The sequence below is a fragment of the Coffea arabica genome, chromosome 9c (genome assembly GCF_036785885.1).
Source record: "Coffea arabica cultivar ET-39 chromosome 9c, Coffea Arabica ET-39 HiFi, whole genome shotgun sequence".
Taxonomy (NCBI): Eukaryota; Viridiplantae; Streptophyta; class Magnoliopsida; order Gentianales; family Rubiaceae; genus Coffea; species Coffea arabica.
In genome coordinates, this window is record NC_092326.1 from 4,819,566 (window position 1) to 4,833,935 (window position 14,370).

At 33.2% G+C, this 14,370-nt stretch overlaps 1 protein-coding gene and 2 long non-coding RNA genes across 4 annotated transcripts; 1 reads left to right on the forward strand and 2 right to left on the reverse strand.

Annotated features, from left to right (window-relative positions):
* Positions 1-1,322: 1,322 nt before the first annotated feature.
* On the reverse strand, positions 1,323-2,521 carry LOC140014003 (gamma-tocopherol methyltransferase, chloroplastic-like). The gene is made up of 5 exons (XM_072064270.1): positions 2,423-2,521; positions 2,276-2,298; positions 1,913-2,113; positions 1,695-1,800; positions 1,323-1,578 (listed from the first exon to the last, which is right to left on the reverse strand). The coding sequence occupies exons 1-5, from the start codon at positions 2,451-2,453 to the stop codon at positions 1,472-1,474; spliced, it is 468 nt and encodes a 155-aa protein (XP_071920371.1). The 5' UTR covers positions 2,454-2,521; the 3' UTR covers positions 1,323-1,471.
* Positions 2,522-6,945: 4,424 nt separating this feature from the next.
* On the forward strand, positions 6,946-7,700 carry LOC140014443 (uncharacterized). The gene is made up of 2 exons (XR_011821204.1): positions 6,946-7,067; positions 7,247-7,700. It is a non-coding gene; the product is annotated as an uncharacterized lncRNA (long non-coding RNA).
* A 1,645-nt stretch (positions 7,701-9,345) lies between these two features.
* On the reverse strand, positions 9,346-14,301 carry LOC140014043 (uncharacterized). 2 transcript variants are annotated; one of them, XR_011820919.1, is made up of 3 exons: positions 14,010-14,301; positions 13,167-13,344; positions 9,346-9,541 (listed from the first exon to the last, which is right to left on the reverse strand). It is a non-coding gene; the product is annotated as an uncharacterized lncRNA (long non-coding RNA). The 2 variants fall into 2 exon arrangements; XR_011820920.1 differs by having other exon boundaries at positions 13,151-13,344.
* Between the last annotated feature and the right edge of the window lie 69 nt (positions 14,302-14,370).

Below are 14,370 nucleotides of genomic sequence, written 5' to 3' on the forward strand. Positions count from 1 at the left end.
TAGTGTGACAAAAGTTGAAATATGATGTAATTGACTTAAAAAAGTGGTGTAATAAAATATGAAATTACTAAATACGCAAAATCGAGTAGAAATACAACTTGTCAGGTCTCAAATCCAGATCAAGGGGCCTCTCCCGAAGTAAATATGTAAATCCAATCTAAGAAACAATTATTAAATTGCAAAGATTGAAATACACGAGAAAGACATAATCTAAAAGAATCAAAATCCAATCCAAGAAACAATGGTGTAATAAAATATGAAATTACTATATACATAAAACCGAGTAGAAATACAGCTTGTCAGGCCTTGAGTCTAGATCAGGGGGCCTCTCCAGAAATCCAATCTGAGAAACAATTTTTAAATTGCAAAGGTTGAAATGCCCAAGAAAAACATAATCTAAAAGAATCATAATCCAATTTAAGAAACAATTATTAAATTGCAGAGATTGAAGTGCACAAGAAAGACATAATCTGAAAGAATAAAAAATATTTGAATAAGATTGGAATCCAAATCGAAGAGATTGATAACCAGAATCATGTGATCAAGAGGTGCAGCCACTGCATAAGAAAAACTCTATCCTTCATCAATTAGGAAACCCTCAATTCTTTTATCCACTCGTTAACCATCATACGATTATATTTTTCTATTAAACTTCCCAAAAATTACAATCTAAACCGGACCGAATTTCTGAGCTGGTCTAAACCGGACCAAATTCAAAGTTATACTTGCTTCAGGCACTAAGAGACTTGTCAAAAGAAAAGTAAAAAAACTTGGATTAATTTGCAACTAAAAGTTACACCTCAGCTTTGACAACTCGAATGGAACTTTTTCTTTTTATTTCAATATTAGGTGGGCCAACTGACCAAGTCTGCTAGTTCTCAGTATAACATGTATTACAAGTTGAGTCAAAGCGCTCACTTGTGGTCCCAGCCCCACTCCCCCCCCCCCCCCCCAAAAAAAGAAGAAATAGTAAATTTTTATTCTTTTGACTGCATCCAAGTATTCACCGGAAGGTCTAAGGACACGTATACAGCGAATGCGTTTAATCAAGTATTTTTGAACAAACTAGATGCTAGACCAACTATTAGTTTTTCTTTTTTTTTTTTCATTTTAAACTTTTTGACCAATGACCAGATTTTTTTTTTTTTTTAAAGTTCTTTCTTTTGTCCTTAAAGAGGATGATAAATAGGGCTCCTCTTACCCTCCAGAGCTTAAAAGTACTTACAAATTATGGGTGAAGTTTGTTCGAAACTCCAAATTACCTGTAGTCCTGTGCAACGCATTTGCACAATATAGTAGATCTTCCAAAGAAAAAAAAAGGAAAATTCTAATGGTAAATCTCAAAATAAAAAAGATTCTCACGTTTTGAGGAACAATACAAGTACAAATTAGCTTTTGAGAAAGAAAAACAAGGAACTATCGACTGTGGAGTGATATTTATGCATGGACATTAAACATCACTGGAACTGAACTACTGAGGCTTCTGGCACGTAAGAATGCAATACTTAAGCAGACCATTTTTGAATGTGTCGAACACTGACGGCATCATCAGAAACTTGATGCCCATTTGCCTCCATCCTATTAATTGAAATTGAGAAAAGATGGAGAAATGGTTAAGAATTATAGCATACAATTACAAGGTAGATAATGGTAATGAATCGGCCATATAGGCGAGTGAAATACACAATGCTTACCAGCATGTCTAACATACGACATGATTCCCTTCCATGACAACGTTATCTTCCTCATTTCTGCATAATGTGGAGCAACGTGTGGAGACCAGTCTGCATACTTGATCTCCTAATTAACAACAGGAGGCTTAGATAATCGGGAAAAGGAAAACTTTGTGATGAAGAAAAATAATGATACTGATCGAATAAATAAGTAGCAAAAAGGAACCGCAATTGAATACCTGAAAAGAGCAGGACTTAAATAAATTCATATAATCAGCAGCAGAAATCCACTTAGCACGATTTCTGCTCACCGCTTGGGTCAGTAACTTTTTCTCATCTGGATGCAAATCGTTTTCAAGGGGCGAAAGATCCCTATGACACCAAGTGAGTAAAATGATAGTAGCACCAGGGGCAGCCACCCGATTCAACTCATGAACAAACTTCATCAAGAAGAAAATAGCATCAGCAGAATTTTATATTATTACATATATGTGGTACCTACGTTCAACAAGTAGGATAGATAGTCTTTTTTAGAGATTGATAATAACAAAAAAATAATAAAGAGAACTAGTAATTGTAAAGGATAGAAGAAGAACAATAACCTTTGTTTTGTCGCTTATGTGATCTGCACATTCAATACACCAAATTAAATCGAATGACCCATCTGCAAATGGCTGATTCAATGGATACGGGGCAGGGACGGTCCTCAGAGAAATAGTAATTGTAAAGGATAGAAGAAGAACAATAACCTTTGTTTTGTCGCTTATGTGATCTGCACATTCAATACACCAAATTAAATCGAATGACCCATCTGCAAATGGCTGATTCAATGGATACGGGGCAGGGACCGTCCCTGAGCGGTCCTCTCACAAAAAAAATTGAGAGGATTGTAATAGGCCACGTATAATGGGAGCAACAGCAAAGGAAAACGACGTTGTTTTAGTGAGTGAGTAGGAAAAGAAATAAAAAAACATCTGAGGGGCTAACGGGCTCCGTTAAAATACCTCAGCTGTCCGTTCCAAAAATTCCCGCTCAAATTAATGAGGCACGACTCTTCATCTGAACTCTTCAAATGAAATAAAATTTTGGTCTCCCTCCAAAACCATATCTTGTGAACATTCATTCACAATTCCAGAGTATCAGCAAAATAATATCCCTACCCCCAAATTGGGAAGTTTCAGATGAGAGGTTTTTGGAGAAAGTGTATAGTGTTGCAGAAGTAACTGTTGCGGGACAAAAATTTTTCATGAAGGCTGCAACAAGACGGAAGTTGGTGAGATCTAAAGCAGGGATAGACTCAATCGAATTGGACTAAACCCCAAAGGTAAGAATATTGCAAACTCATTGCACTATTTGGCTTGTTTTGCGACAGAAGAGGGATGAATTTACTTGCATGATTTTGTTTGTACAACTCGTTTAAGACAGTGTGACATGAATAATGAAATTGAAATTCTGGCGAAAACTCCTAAACAAGGAAATCATATGGGTAGCATAAATTAGATACATTGAGAGCCAACTTAAAGAACGTATGCACAGGGAACTTATGCATGCCAAGTGTTTGTAAATTTGACTCAATAGATGAATTAAATGACTTAGAATATTTATAGGTATATAAAATAACAGGGAGAGTGTGAAGGTAATTGTTACTTGCTTTTTTTTTTTTATTCTTGTTGCAGAATAGCAGTGACACCGTATAGTTTAAACTGTATTACCGACCGTGTATGGACGCTTACATCACAGTAGACAAAGATAAAAGTTAAGTAAAGCGAGTTACACTAATGAAATAGGGAGTACAACACTGCAATGCCTGACTCACAATGCGTACATTTATGACTATAAACCGTAACTGTCATCTAACAACATGTATATTATCGGAAACCTATTGTGCACAATTGTGACACTATGTGACCATCACTCACATATATGATTTTGTCATAGATTTCAGCATCTGAAAAGTCTAACTAAACAAGGATTAGGATGGCTTGACAACATCAAGAAGGTACACTTGTTGCAAGGTATCCCATAACATGATTACAATGATATTTGCCTACTCGTAATTGCTTTTAAAGTATGGTGTAACTTGTTGCACGGTATAAATTTTACTACTTGTAATTGCTTTTAAAGTATGGCAAAAATTTTGATAACTTGTAAGATTTTGCCTAGACAACGTATGTGATGTACACCATATTTATTGGAACGTATAGCATGTTAGTCATTAATAACATTTATATCAGATGTTTTTATTAGATGGTTATTTGTTCCAATTGTCTATGAAATTGACAATTAGTGCTTATGAGAGTGCATTAAATTAGATAGATAGTTTACTTCAATGAATGGCCAGTACATACATACTTAGTGAATGTACAATCTGATTGAAATAATGTACACCATGTAACCGACCAAATACAATGTGTACAAATTTTTGAATATGCGGTTAGTTGTCCACATGCATATTGCAATTAGCCGTTGCAGCCACAACTTGTACTGACTTTTAGTAAATTTTTTTACTTGTATGAGTAGTACTGATTTGTCTGTAAACACTTTATACAGTGTGATGTATAAATACAATTAGTTTACGAAAATGTACATCATCTTAGGTATTAGTTATTTAAATGTGTATATCTATAAAAGATAGTACAATGGTATGCATACCTTTGGAAATGTTATTGGTGTTTCGACCAACTTAGGCATCTCCTTACAAGCTGCAGTAGATGTGTAATATTACTTGTATGAGTAATACTAATTTGCCTATAAGTACCTTATACTGGGTAATCTAAAAGGTACAATCAGTTTATAAAAATGTACATCATGTTAGGTATTAGTTATTTGACTGTGTATATCTGTGAAAGGTACTGCAATGGTATCTATAACTTTGAAATGGTTATTAGCCTAGATAAGGTGTGTGATGTACACTATATTTATCAGAATGTACAATATGTTATTCATCAATACGATGCATAGAAATTGTTAAATATACAGTTATTTGTTCACATGCATATTGCAATTAGTCATCACAGCAATATGCATAGTGCAATGGTATGCATACATTTGGAATGGTTATTGATGTTTTGACCCACTTGTGCATCTCCTTGCAGGCTGCAGTGCGCGTGTAATTTTATCTAGGTGAATAATACTAATTTGCTTATAAACACCTTACACAGGGTGATCTATGAGGTACAATCAGTTTACAAAAATGTACATTATGTTAGATGTTAGTTACTTCAATGCGTATATCTATAAAAGGTAGTGCAATTGTATACATAAATTTGAAGCAGTTATTTAGCCATTTGATCAATTTGTACATCTTCCTATAGTAGATGTGTAATTTTACTTGTATGAATAGTCTTTGTTTGTCTGTGAGTATCTTACACAAGGTGATCTACGAGATACAATCAGTTTACAAAAATGTACATCATGTTAGGTGTTAGTTACTTGACTATATATATATATATAAAAGAGAGATTAGATATAACGCAGAAAAAAGTAATTACATGAGTTGGAATGTATTATACAAACTTTGGTATAGTTGATATTAAAATTTCTCTGTTGAGGGTACACGTTGTTAGTGGATATGGAGTAGTGCTATATGTTATGTACGCTTACATGGTCATAAATTTACAGAAGTTAGTCCATCGTTTAAATTTGTAATTGGTTGTTAGCCCTTACACACTGTCACATGCATACACATAATGTAAGAATGAATTTAATATATAGTTGTTAATTGGTTACATAGAGTTCATATAGGCATACAAATTGGGGTTTGATTAGCTATACTCTGTATATAATTGTTAACACATTATATCGTATTCACCTTATTTTGCAGCATGTCATGGGCAAAGATAGCGTCTTTTGACAAATTAATGGATATCAATCAATACTGGTGAAGCAAAGACATTAGGTATGTTTAGCCTATTTTACGATATGTTTAAGGAAATAAAGATTTTTATTTCACAAATTGGTGAAAATTAGTTACATTTGGGGTGTGTTTGTTTGAATGTAAAATGTTTTCCTGAAAATGTTTTCCAAATTTTCTTGTGTTTGGTAATCATTTTATCTTGGAAAAAGATTTATGCGGGGAATATATTTTACTTCACTTGGTGGAAAATAACTTCATCTTTTGACTTACTGAAGTTATTTTCCTTCATTAAAACGAGCGGCTCTTGCACTTCACAATAGAGCTCCCTACCCACATTCTAACAAAAACAAACAAAGACTTTGCGGCTAAAGATACAGAGAGTGGGCAATGAAGATTGGAGAGACTCAGAAATCACCAACAATATGATCATTTCTGATGGCAGCCATCTCCAACTCTGGCAAGGTGCCTTGGGTGAGATTCTTATTTAGGGCTTTGTCTTGAATATCTTTTTATTTTTTCCAAAAAAATCTGATAAAATCGGTTGTTCCAATCTAGGATTCTATCGATTTTTTTTAATTTTATTACTATAATTCTTGAGAATTGTGGCACTAGTTTCACAGAGGAATTTGGATTTTTTTTAAAGATGTTTCTTTTATCTTTAGTTTTTAGTTTTCTTTTTCTATAATTATATGAAGCTCTAGGAATTCTGGTAAAATTTATTGCTCCACTCCCATTTTCTGACGATTCTTATTGAGGTAAGGGCTTGAGCTTGCATGATTGTTTTTGTATCAATTGATTGATAGATTAAGAAACTTCAGTAGTTTTTTTGTAAATTATCAATCAATTGGTGTCCTTAGAGTTTGATTTTGTCTTTCTATTGAGAAATTTGTTGTTAAATGTATATGGCTGTTATTGATTTCTCTGAGCGATATGAATACTGAATGTTGGGATTTCTTGTCTAGAGAATTTAAATTTTAGGATTTATGTTTTGGGATTGGGGTAAAGGTTAAGTTGTTAAGACGTTCGCAAGGTGAGGTTCTCTAGTATCTTAAATATTCATTCAGTTGCGCATATACTCTTCTGGGATTAGGGAGAAGAAAGAAGAGAAAGGAGAGAGCGTGTGTGTCGAAAGGTAAACAATAGAAAGGAATGAAATGCTCATCATTTTGAGTCAAATCAAAGAGTTTGTTTTCTTTTCTAATCATCTAGATACTTCTATTTTCCTTTCTTTATGGCCACTGTGTTAGTGCTTCATTTTTGCGCATCTTGCATATGTATTACTTATTTATTTTAAATTGTGAATGAAACAATCAAGTGAAGATTAAGTTTGTGTGCTAATATTATGTTACTCTGATGCATTTTTCCCCTTGTTTTAATTTTGTAGAGACATACATAAATAGTGGATTATCCTAAAAGAGACTGCAATGGAATTTTGCCGGACTTGTGGGATGTTATTGCAATATGAATTGCCGCATATGGACCGCCCTGCCAGATTCTTTTGTCCAACATGCCCATATGTATGTCACATAGATAGTAAGGTAAGTCATTATAAATCCTTGTTGAGGGTTTATTTACTGGCTATTCACAATGTCCATTGTGTCATTGCTAAGTTATCAACGCATGTGGTAGGTTAAAATAAAAAGAAAGCATCAGTTAGTTAAGAAAGAACTAGATCCTATCACGTATTAAGATATTTATTTTTCCTGTTGTGTTTCAGCATCACCTTGGAGGTGATCTACAAGTGGAAAAAAGGAGGGCTGACTGAGTACCTTGCCACTTGCCTTGGCCTTGGGAATTTGTAGGTGCAGGCCAACTGGATTTGTTCAAAGCTCTGGTCACTAAATTTTTTCCTGTAAAACGTTCACATGAACATTGGTGACGTGTTGTATAGATGTTTCCTTTTGTATCCATGATTTACTACCTAGGCAACTGATATTTTTGGGACCATTTTCCATTTGGAGATGTGATTTTCCTTTTTGTTGAGCAATATTTTATATTTTGGCTTATATTTGCCTTTGTATGTATTGAATTGTTCCAGATTTTTGATCCAACTGAGGCCAACAACATTTAAAGCAGGGATTTGAATCACTCTAGGCTTGATTAGGGTGCTTGTATGTACCAATGGTTCTAACTCTGTACCATGAATAAGATTTTTGATTCTGGAGCTGAAATCTTGGTTTATATTCCAATATAGGATTCTCTGCATTTAGGTTCTTCTCCCTTTTCAAAGGAACAACATAATGACATGATACTATACCAATAAAGAATAGTGTTCAGCTAGGTTTTTGTTTGGTTTTTAACTCTTCTTTCCCAACCAATTCATTAGTATCATTAATAATTCCATTTAAGAATTCATGGTGTAATATGAATAAATATTTTATAGAAATGATAATATGATTATAATGGATAGAAACTAAAATTAACTTCTAACGAAATGAAAGTTTTAAGAGTAGAAAAATATTTGCAACATATCAACAAACATATTAGAAAATATTTTCATTGATAAACCAAACATTGGAAAATTATGAAAAAAGGAATTTGGAAAATATTTTCACTTAATAACCAAACACTGGAAAATTATGGAGAAAGAAGTGATTTTTCAGGAAAATGACTTCAATGGAAAATATTTTCCCTTGTCCCTAGGAAAATATTTTCCATTTTGATCCAACCAAACGGACCCTTAGTTACTTATAAGTTACATACACGCTGATTGAATAAAAATTTAATTAGTCATCTATCACTAATAGTCAAACTGATATGTATTGAACAAAGTAAATTGCCTTTACAATTTGCATGAGTAGTGGCAAGATGGCACGGAAAAGGATAAAAAAGAATCCAAATGAAAAGGAAAAAATATAAAAAGTGGGAACTATTGACCTTGCAGAACCAATCCCACCATTTATAATTAGAAAGAAAAAGAAGAAATCAACTTGAGAAGAAGAAATGGAGCAAGTGAAACTCAGTTAACAGCATTGTATAACTCTTTTAATTTATTTTTATAGATTTTTGTTAGCACAATATTTGTAAATTTTCAATTTCGATTTATACAAAATGTTATGTAGTGATAGGTAAGAATCCTTGTAGATATCATTGTAATCATCGTAGATTTTTGTTCAATTTGTAGATTTGTTTGAAGCATTGTATATATCCATTAGAATTGTTGTCCATAATGTTATAACTAGAGTATTCATTTGGTTTATTTTTATATGCATCACAGTTAATAAACTTAAGGATATTTGTTCAAAGATCAATTAAATGATAGAAGTATGCCAAAATTGATATTCCAACCACGTTTTTAAGGTTTTTAGTTTGGGGTTTGATAAAAACAGAAACGAGTGACACTATGATTGAGTGTAACAAATTTACTGATGGGCAATTACTACTTTTTGAGATTATAATATATTGACAACTAAAATTTTACCTAAAGCTACTATTTCCATAATAGTGGTATATGACTAGTTAAATTTGTGTTTAATCAACATGTATGTAACTTATAAATAACTAAATGTAACTAGTTTTCACCAATTTGTAAAACAAAAATTTTTATTTCCTAAAACATATCATAAAATGGACTAAACCGTTTGTAAGATGATAGCAACAAAAAGTCAATAAATACTAACATGGGGTACAACATCGGGATGTTACTAATTAGCAATAAAAATTTTTTTTTTACCAATTCATAGAATCGAAGTTACTACTTTGGATATATTGTAAAACAAATCGAGCTAACAATAAAAAAAATTAACAACAAATACTACTTAAATACTAACTAGATGTACAATACTGATAAATAGAATCTAAAATTAGCAATTTAACTTTTTTTCCTCTAGTACATTGTAAAATAGATTGAACATGTGATAATGCATTAAGAACTAAATGTAAGTACATTCTAGTGAGTGTTATGAGTCTAGCATAATGAAACTATCTAATTATCCAATATAATTTCTTTGCTCCACCAGCATTGATTGAAATCCATTGATTTGTCAAAGAAGCTATCTTTGCCCTTCACATGCTACAAAATAAGGAGAAAAAGATATAATGTGTTAACAATTACATACACGGTATAGCTAATCAAACCCCAATTTGTATGCTTATATGAACTCTATGTAACCAGCAAACAATTATATGGTAAATTCATTCTTACATTATGTATATGTACGTGACAATGTGTAAGAGTTAACAACCAATTACAAATTTAAATAATAGACTAACTTTTTATAAATTTATGACTATGTAAGCATACATAACATATAGCACTACTCCGTACCTACTAACAACGTGTACACTTCACAAAAAAATACTAATAGCATTATACCAAAGTTTCTAAATTACATTCCAACTCAGGTGGCTACTTTTTATTGCACTATATCTAATCTCACTATTACAGATATACATAGTCAAGTAACAAACACCTAACATGATGTACATTTTTATAAACTGATTGTACCTCATAGATCACCCCGTGTAAGATACTCACAGACAAACTAGTATTACTCATACAAGTAAAATTATGCATCAATTGTAGAGAGATGCACAAGTTGATCAAATGGCTAATAACCATTCCAAAGTTATGCATACCATTGCACTACCTTTCATAGATATACACAGTCAAGTAACTAACATCTAATATGATGTACATTTTTGTAAACTGATTGTACTAATAGATCATCCCATGTAATTTGCTTATAGACAAATTAGTATTAGTCATACAAATATAATTACACACCCACTGTAGCCTGCAAAGAGATGCACAGGTGGATTAAAGCACCAATAATCATTCCAAATGTATGCATACCATTGCACTATGCATGTGGTTGCGATATACATGTGGACAAATAACTGCAAATTAGCAATATCAATAAACAAAATCTAAAATTAGCAATTTAACCTTTTTTTCCCCTAGTACATTATAAAATAGATTGAACATGTCGTAATGCACTAAGAACTAAGTGTAAATATATTCTAATGAGTGTTATGAGTTTGGCAAAATAAAAAAAAAACTATCTAATTATCCAATCTAACTTCTTTGCTCTACCACCTTTGATTGATATCCATTAATTTGTGAAAAGAAGCTGTATTTATCCTTGGTATGCTGTAAAATAAATTGAACAAGATATAATGTATTAACAATTGCATGCAGGGTATAACATATTAGATCCCAATTTGTACGCTTATATCGATTCTATATAACCAGCGAACAACTATATAGTAAATTCATTGGGTTAATATCAGAAACCTCCCCTGAGATTTCTTCTAATCACATTTAGTACCCCCCATGTTTTTGAAATCACACTTAGTACCCCTGGCAATAGGATGTGACAGGTTGTCCTAATCAAAAGGTGAGAAATTACCCAAAAACCACTAACACCAGGCAAAGTTTTAAGCGGGAAAATGCTGGAAAAAAATAATGAATAAGAAAAATTATTGGAAACCAGAAAATAACAAAAATACCATTGTTTTGGCGCACAATTTGCCTATAAACACCTTACACGGGGTGATTTATGAGGTACAATCAGTTTACAAATATGTACACTATGTTAGATCTTAGTTACTTGATTATGTATATCTATAAAAGGTAGTGTAATGGTACGCATAATTTGGAATGGTTATTTAGCCCTTTGATCAATTTATGCATCTCCCTATAGTAGATGTGTAATTTTGCTTGTATGAGTAGTCCTTGCTTATTTATGACTACTTTACAAGGGGTGATGTATGATGTACGATCAGTTTACAAAAATGTACATTATGTTAGATGTTAGTTACTTGACTGTGTATATCTATAAAAGGTAGTGCATGTACACGCATAAATTTCGAATGGTTATTTAGCCCTTTGATCAATTTGTGCATCTCCCTATAGTAGATATGTAATTTTACTTGTATGAGTAGTTCTTGCTTATCTGTGAGTACTTTACACAGGGTGATTTATGAGGTACAATCAGTTTACAAAAATATACATCACGTTAAGTGTTAGTTACTTGACTATGTATACATGTAAAAGGGATCAAATTTGTCCTGATAATCACAAAATATTTGCTAACTTGTGGGAGCTAGATAATTATATGCTCAATTTTGAAGTTGTTACATTGCAGGGTGCTCTAAGGAAAGGAAAGTCTGGTAGAGGCATAGCTAACACGGGATTGGCAGGGGCTGTGCTTTGGGTAACTAAGTTCAATCTGATCATCTGATCATGTACCAAAGTATATACGTTGCACATATTATTAACTTGTTTATCATGTCTTCTGTGATCTAGGATCAGGTACAAGGAAATGTGCCAGTGGTTGTTTCAAATCAGGGGAGTAATCCAAGTTTTCGCCAACAAGATGCAGCTGTCAATGTGCAAGTTAATTTGCAGGCTAGCACAATCACTTCTACTAAGAGGGTAAGCATTATAATGTCATACATTGCTGCTGCAAAATTCAGAACTAGTGCACTACTGGAGTAATTTAAAGTTTTGCAGCAAAAAAGTTTAAATTTGTTCTTTTCTGATGCAGAGAGGAAGTTCTTCAATGAAAACCAATGCTGCTGTAAACAAGCAAGGTATAATTCCCTTTGTACCAAATGCTCAAGCTACTCTAAATGGTGGATCTCAAGCCGAAACTTCTGTTAGCATTAATACTGCTGCAATAGTGGCCTCTAACACTATAACCAGCAGTTTCTCTATGATGTTTTGAGAGTGCTAAAGGTTCCCCGCAATCCTTGCTTGTGGTATCTGAAGTAGTTTAGGTACTAGTCTTCTTAGCTCCCAGCAATACTGAAGCAATGTTAGCTTTTGTGGACAATTTTTTGATAAGTGGTGCAATGTGCATCTGATTTATATTTCATGCCACTTATGGTGCTGTTTGACTAATCTTAGAACTACTTGTGTATAGTTTTGTGCATTGCAATCCTCACCATCTAAACAACTAGTTGTAGATGGTGTTTTTGTTCAGAATTGGATTGCAATATAAGGCTTACGTATCATGTTACTAGACTGATCCAATGTAGTATCATGGACTATGTAATTAGTGGAGAAGGGGCAGGGATGGTTACTGCTGTTAAAGGTAGTATAATTACTCACTGTTATTCTAGTGTTACAACGTGTACAAATGATATTACACCGTGTGCAAAATGCACACAAGCTTCCGGAGTGCAACCGTTCCGGCCCCAGGTCCATAATTAGTTATGCATCTCTATATCGCCAAAATCTCTGATAATTAGTTATAACATTCTTTTTATTACACTTTTACACCCTTAGCTTCTAAATTAATATCATATGCCTATTTATTTCTATTTTTATCTTCTAAAATTCACTAATCATTTTGGGTTTTGGATAAAAGTGGAACAAAAATAAAGTCTCTCTCCTACAATTCATTTTTTACTACCATTTTCAAATAGAGGGGCTGACAAGAAACCAAAGTTGTCATTCCAGGGGTGCTAAGTGTGATTTCAAAAACATGGGGGGTGCTAGATGTGATTAGAAGAAACCTCAAGGGAGGTTTCTGATATTAACCCAAATTCATTTTCACATTATGTGTATGTACGTGATAGTATGTAAGGGCCAATAATTAATTGCAAATTTAAACAATAAGCTAACTTCTATAAATTTATGACCATGTAAGCATACACAAGTATTATGGGATACCTTACAACAAGTGTACCTTCTTGATGTTGTCAAGCCATCCTAGTCCTTGTTCAAGTAGTCTTTTTGGATGTTGAAGCTCATGACAAAACCATATGTATTGTAAAATTTATAAGCCTCATCTTCTGCATCAAACCCCATTCCTGTTTTAGGAATCCCATCCTCTGTCAACTTGTTGCTATCAACAACTGCATTTTCTGTCAATTACCACGTGTACATCAGTCATCACAATGTGAACCATTGCACTTACTCATTTCATCAACAAAAAGATTGCACATAAGTCATTAATTATGTACACGTTTGGCCCATTTCAACACATACACACTGCGATGAAGTCAACATAATTACTAACAATCTGTATAGCAATTTTAATATCATATTATGTGCCATGTAGACAACATTACCGATGAACCAACACCCAATTGCAAATTCAAAGAAACAACTAAGTTATGTAAATTTCTCGCCATGCGGTTATAAATTTTGATAGACATGTACTTATCAACTACCCTGATAGTTTTTGCTACGCAAGCCACCCCACTCAACCTCTTTTAGCCAAGATATATGTATACTATGCAACCAGATTTTAAAAGGTGAGAACTTTAATTCATCAATTGAGTCAAATTTACAAACACTTGGCATGCATAAGTTCCCTGTGCATACGTTCTTTAAGTTGGCTCTCAATGTATTTAATTTATGCTACCTATATGATTTCCTTGTTTAGGAGTTTTCGCCAGAATTTCAATTTTATTATTCATGTCACACTGTCTTAAACGAGTTGTACAAACAAAATCATGCAAGTAAATTCATCCCTCTTCTGTCGCAAAACAAGTCAAATAGTGCAATGAGTTTGCAATATTCTTACCTTTGGGGTTTAGTCCAATTCGATTGAGTCTATCCCTGCTTTAGATCTCACCAACTTCCGTTTTGTTGCAGCCTTCATGAAAAATTTTTGTCCCGCAACAGTTACTTCTGCAACACTATACACTTTCTCCAAAAACCTCTCATCTGAAACTTCCCAATTTGGGGTAGGGATATTATTTTGCTGATACTCTGGAATTGTGAATGAATGTTCACAAGATATGTTTTTGGAGGGAGACCAAAATTCTATTTCATTTGAAAATTTCAGATGAAGAGTCGTGCCTCATTAATTTGAGCGGGAATTTTTGGAACGGAACAGCTGAGGTATTTTAACGGAACCCGTTAGCCCCTCAGATGTTTTTTTA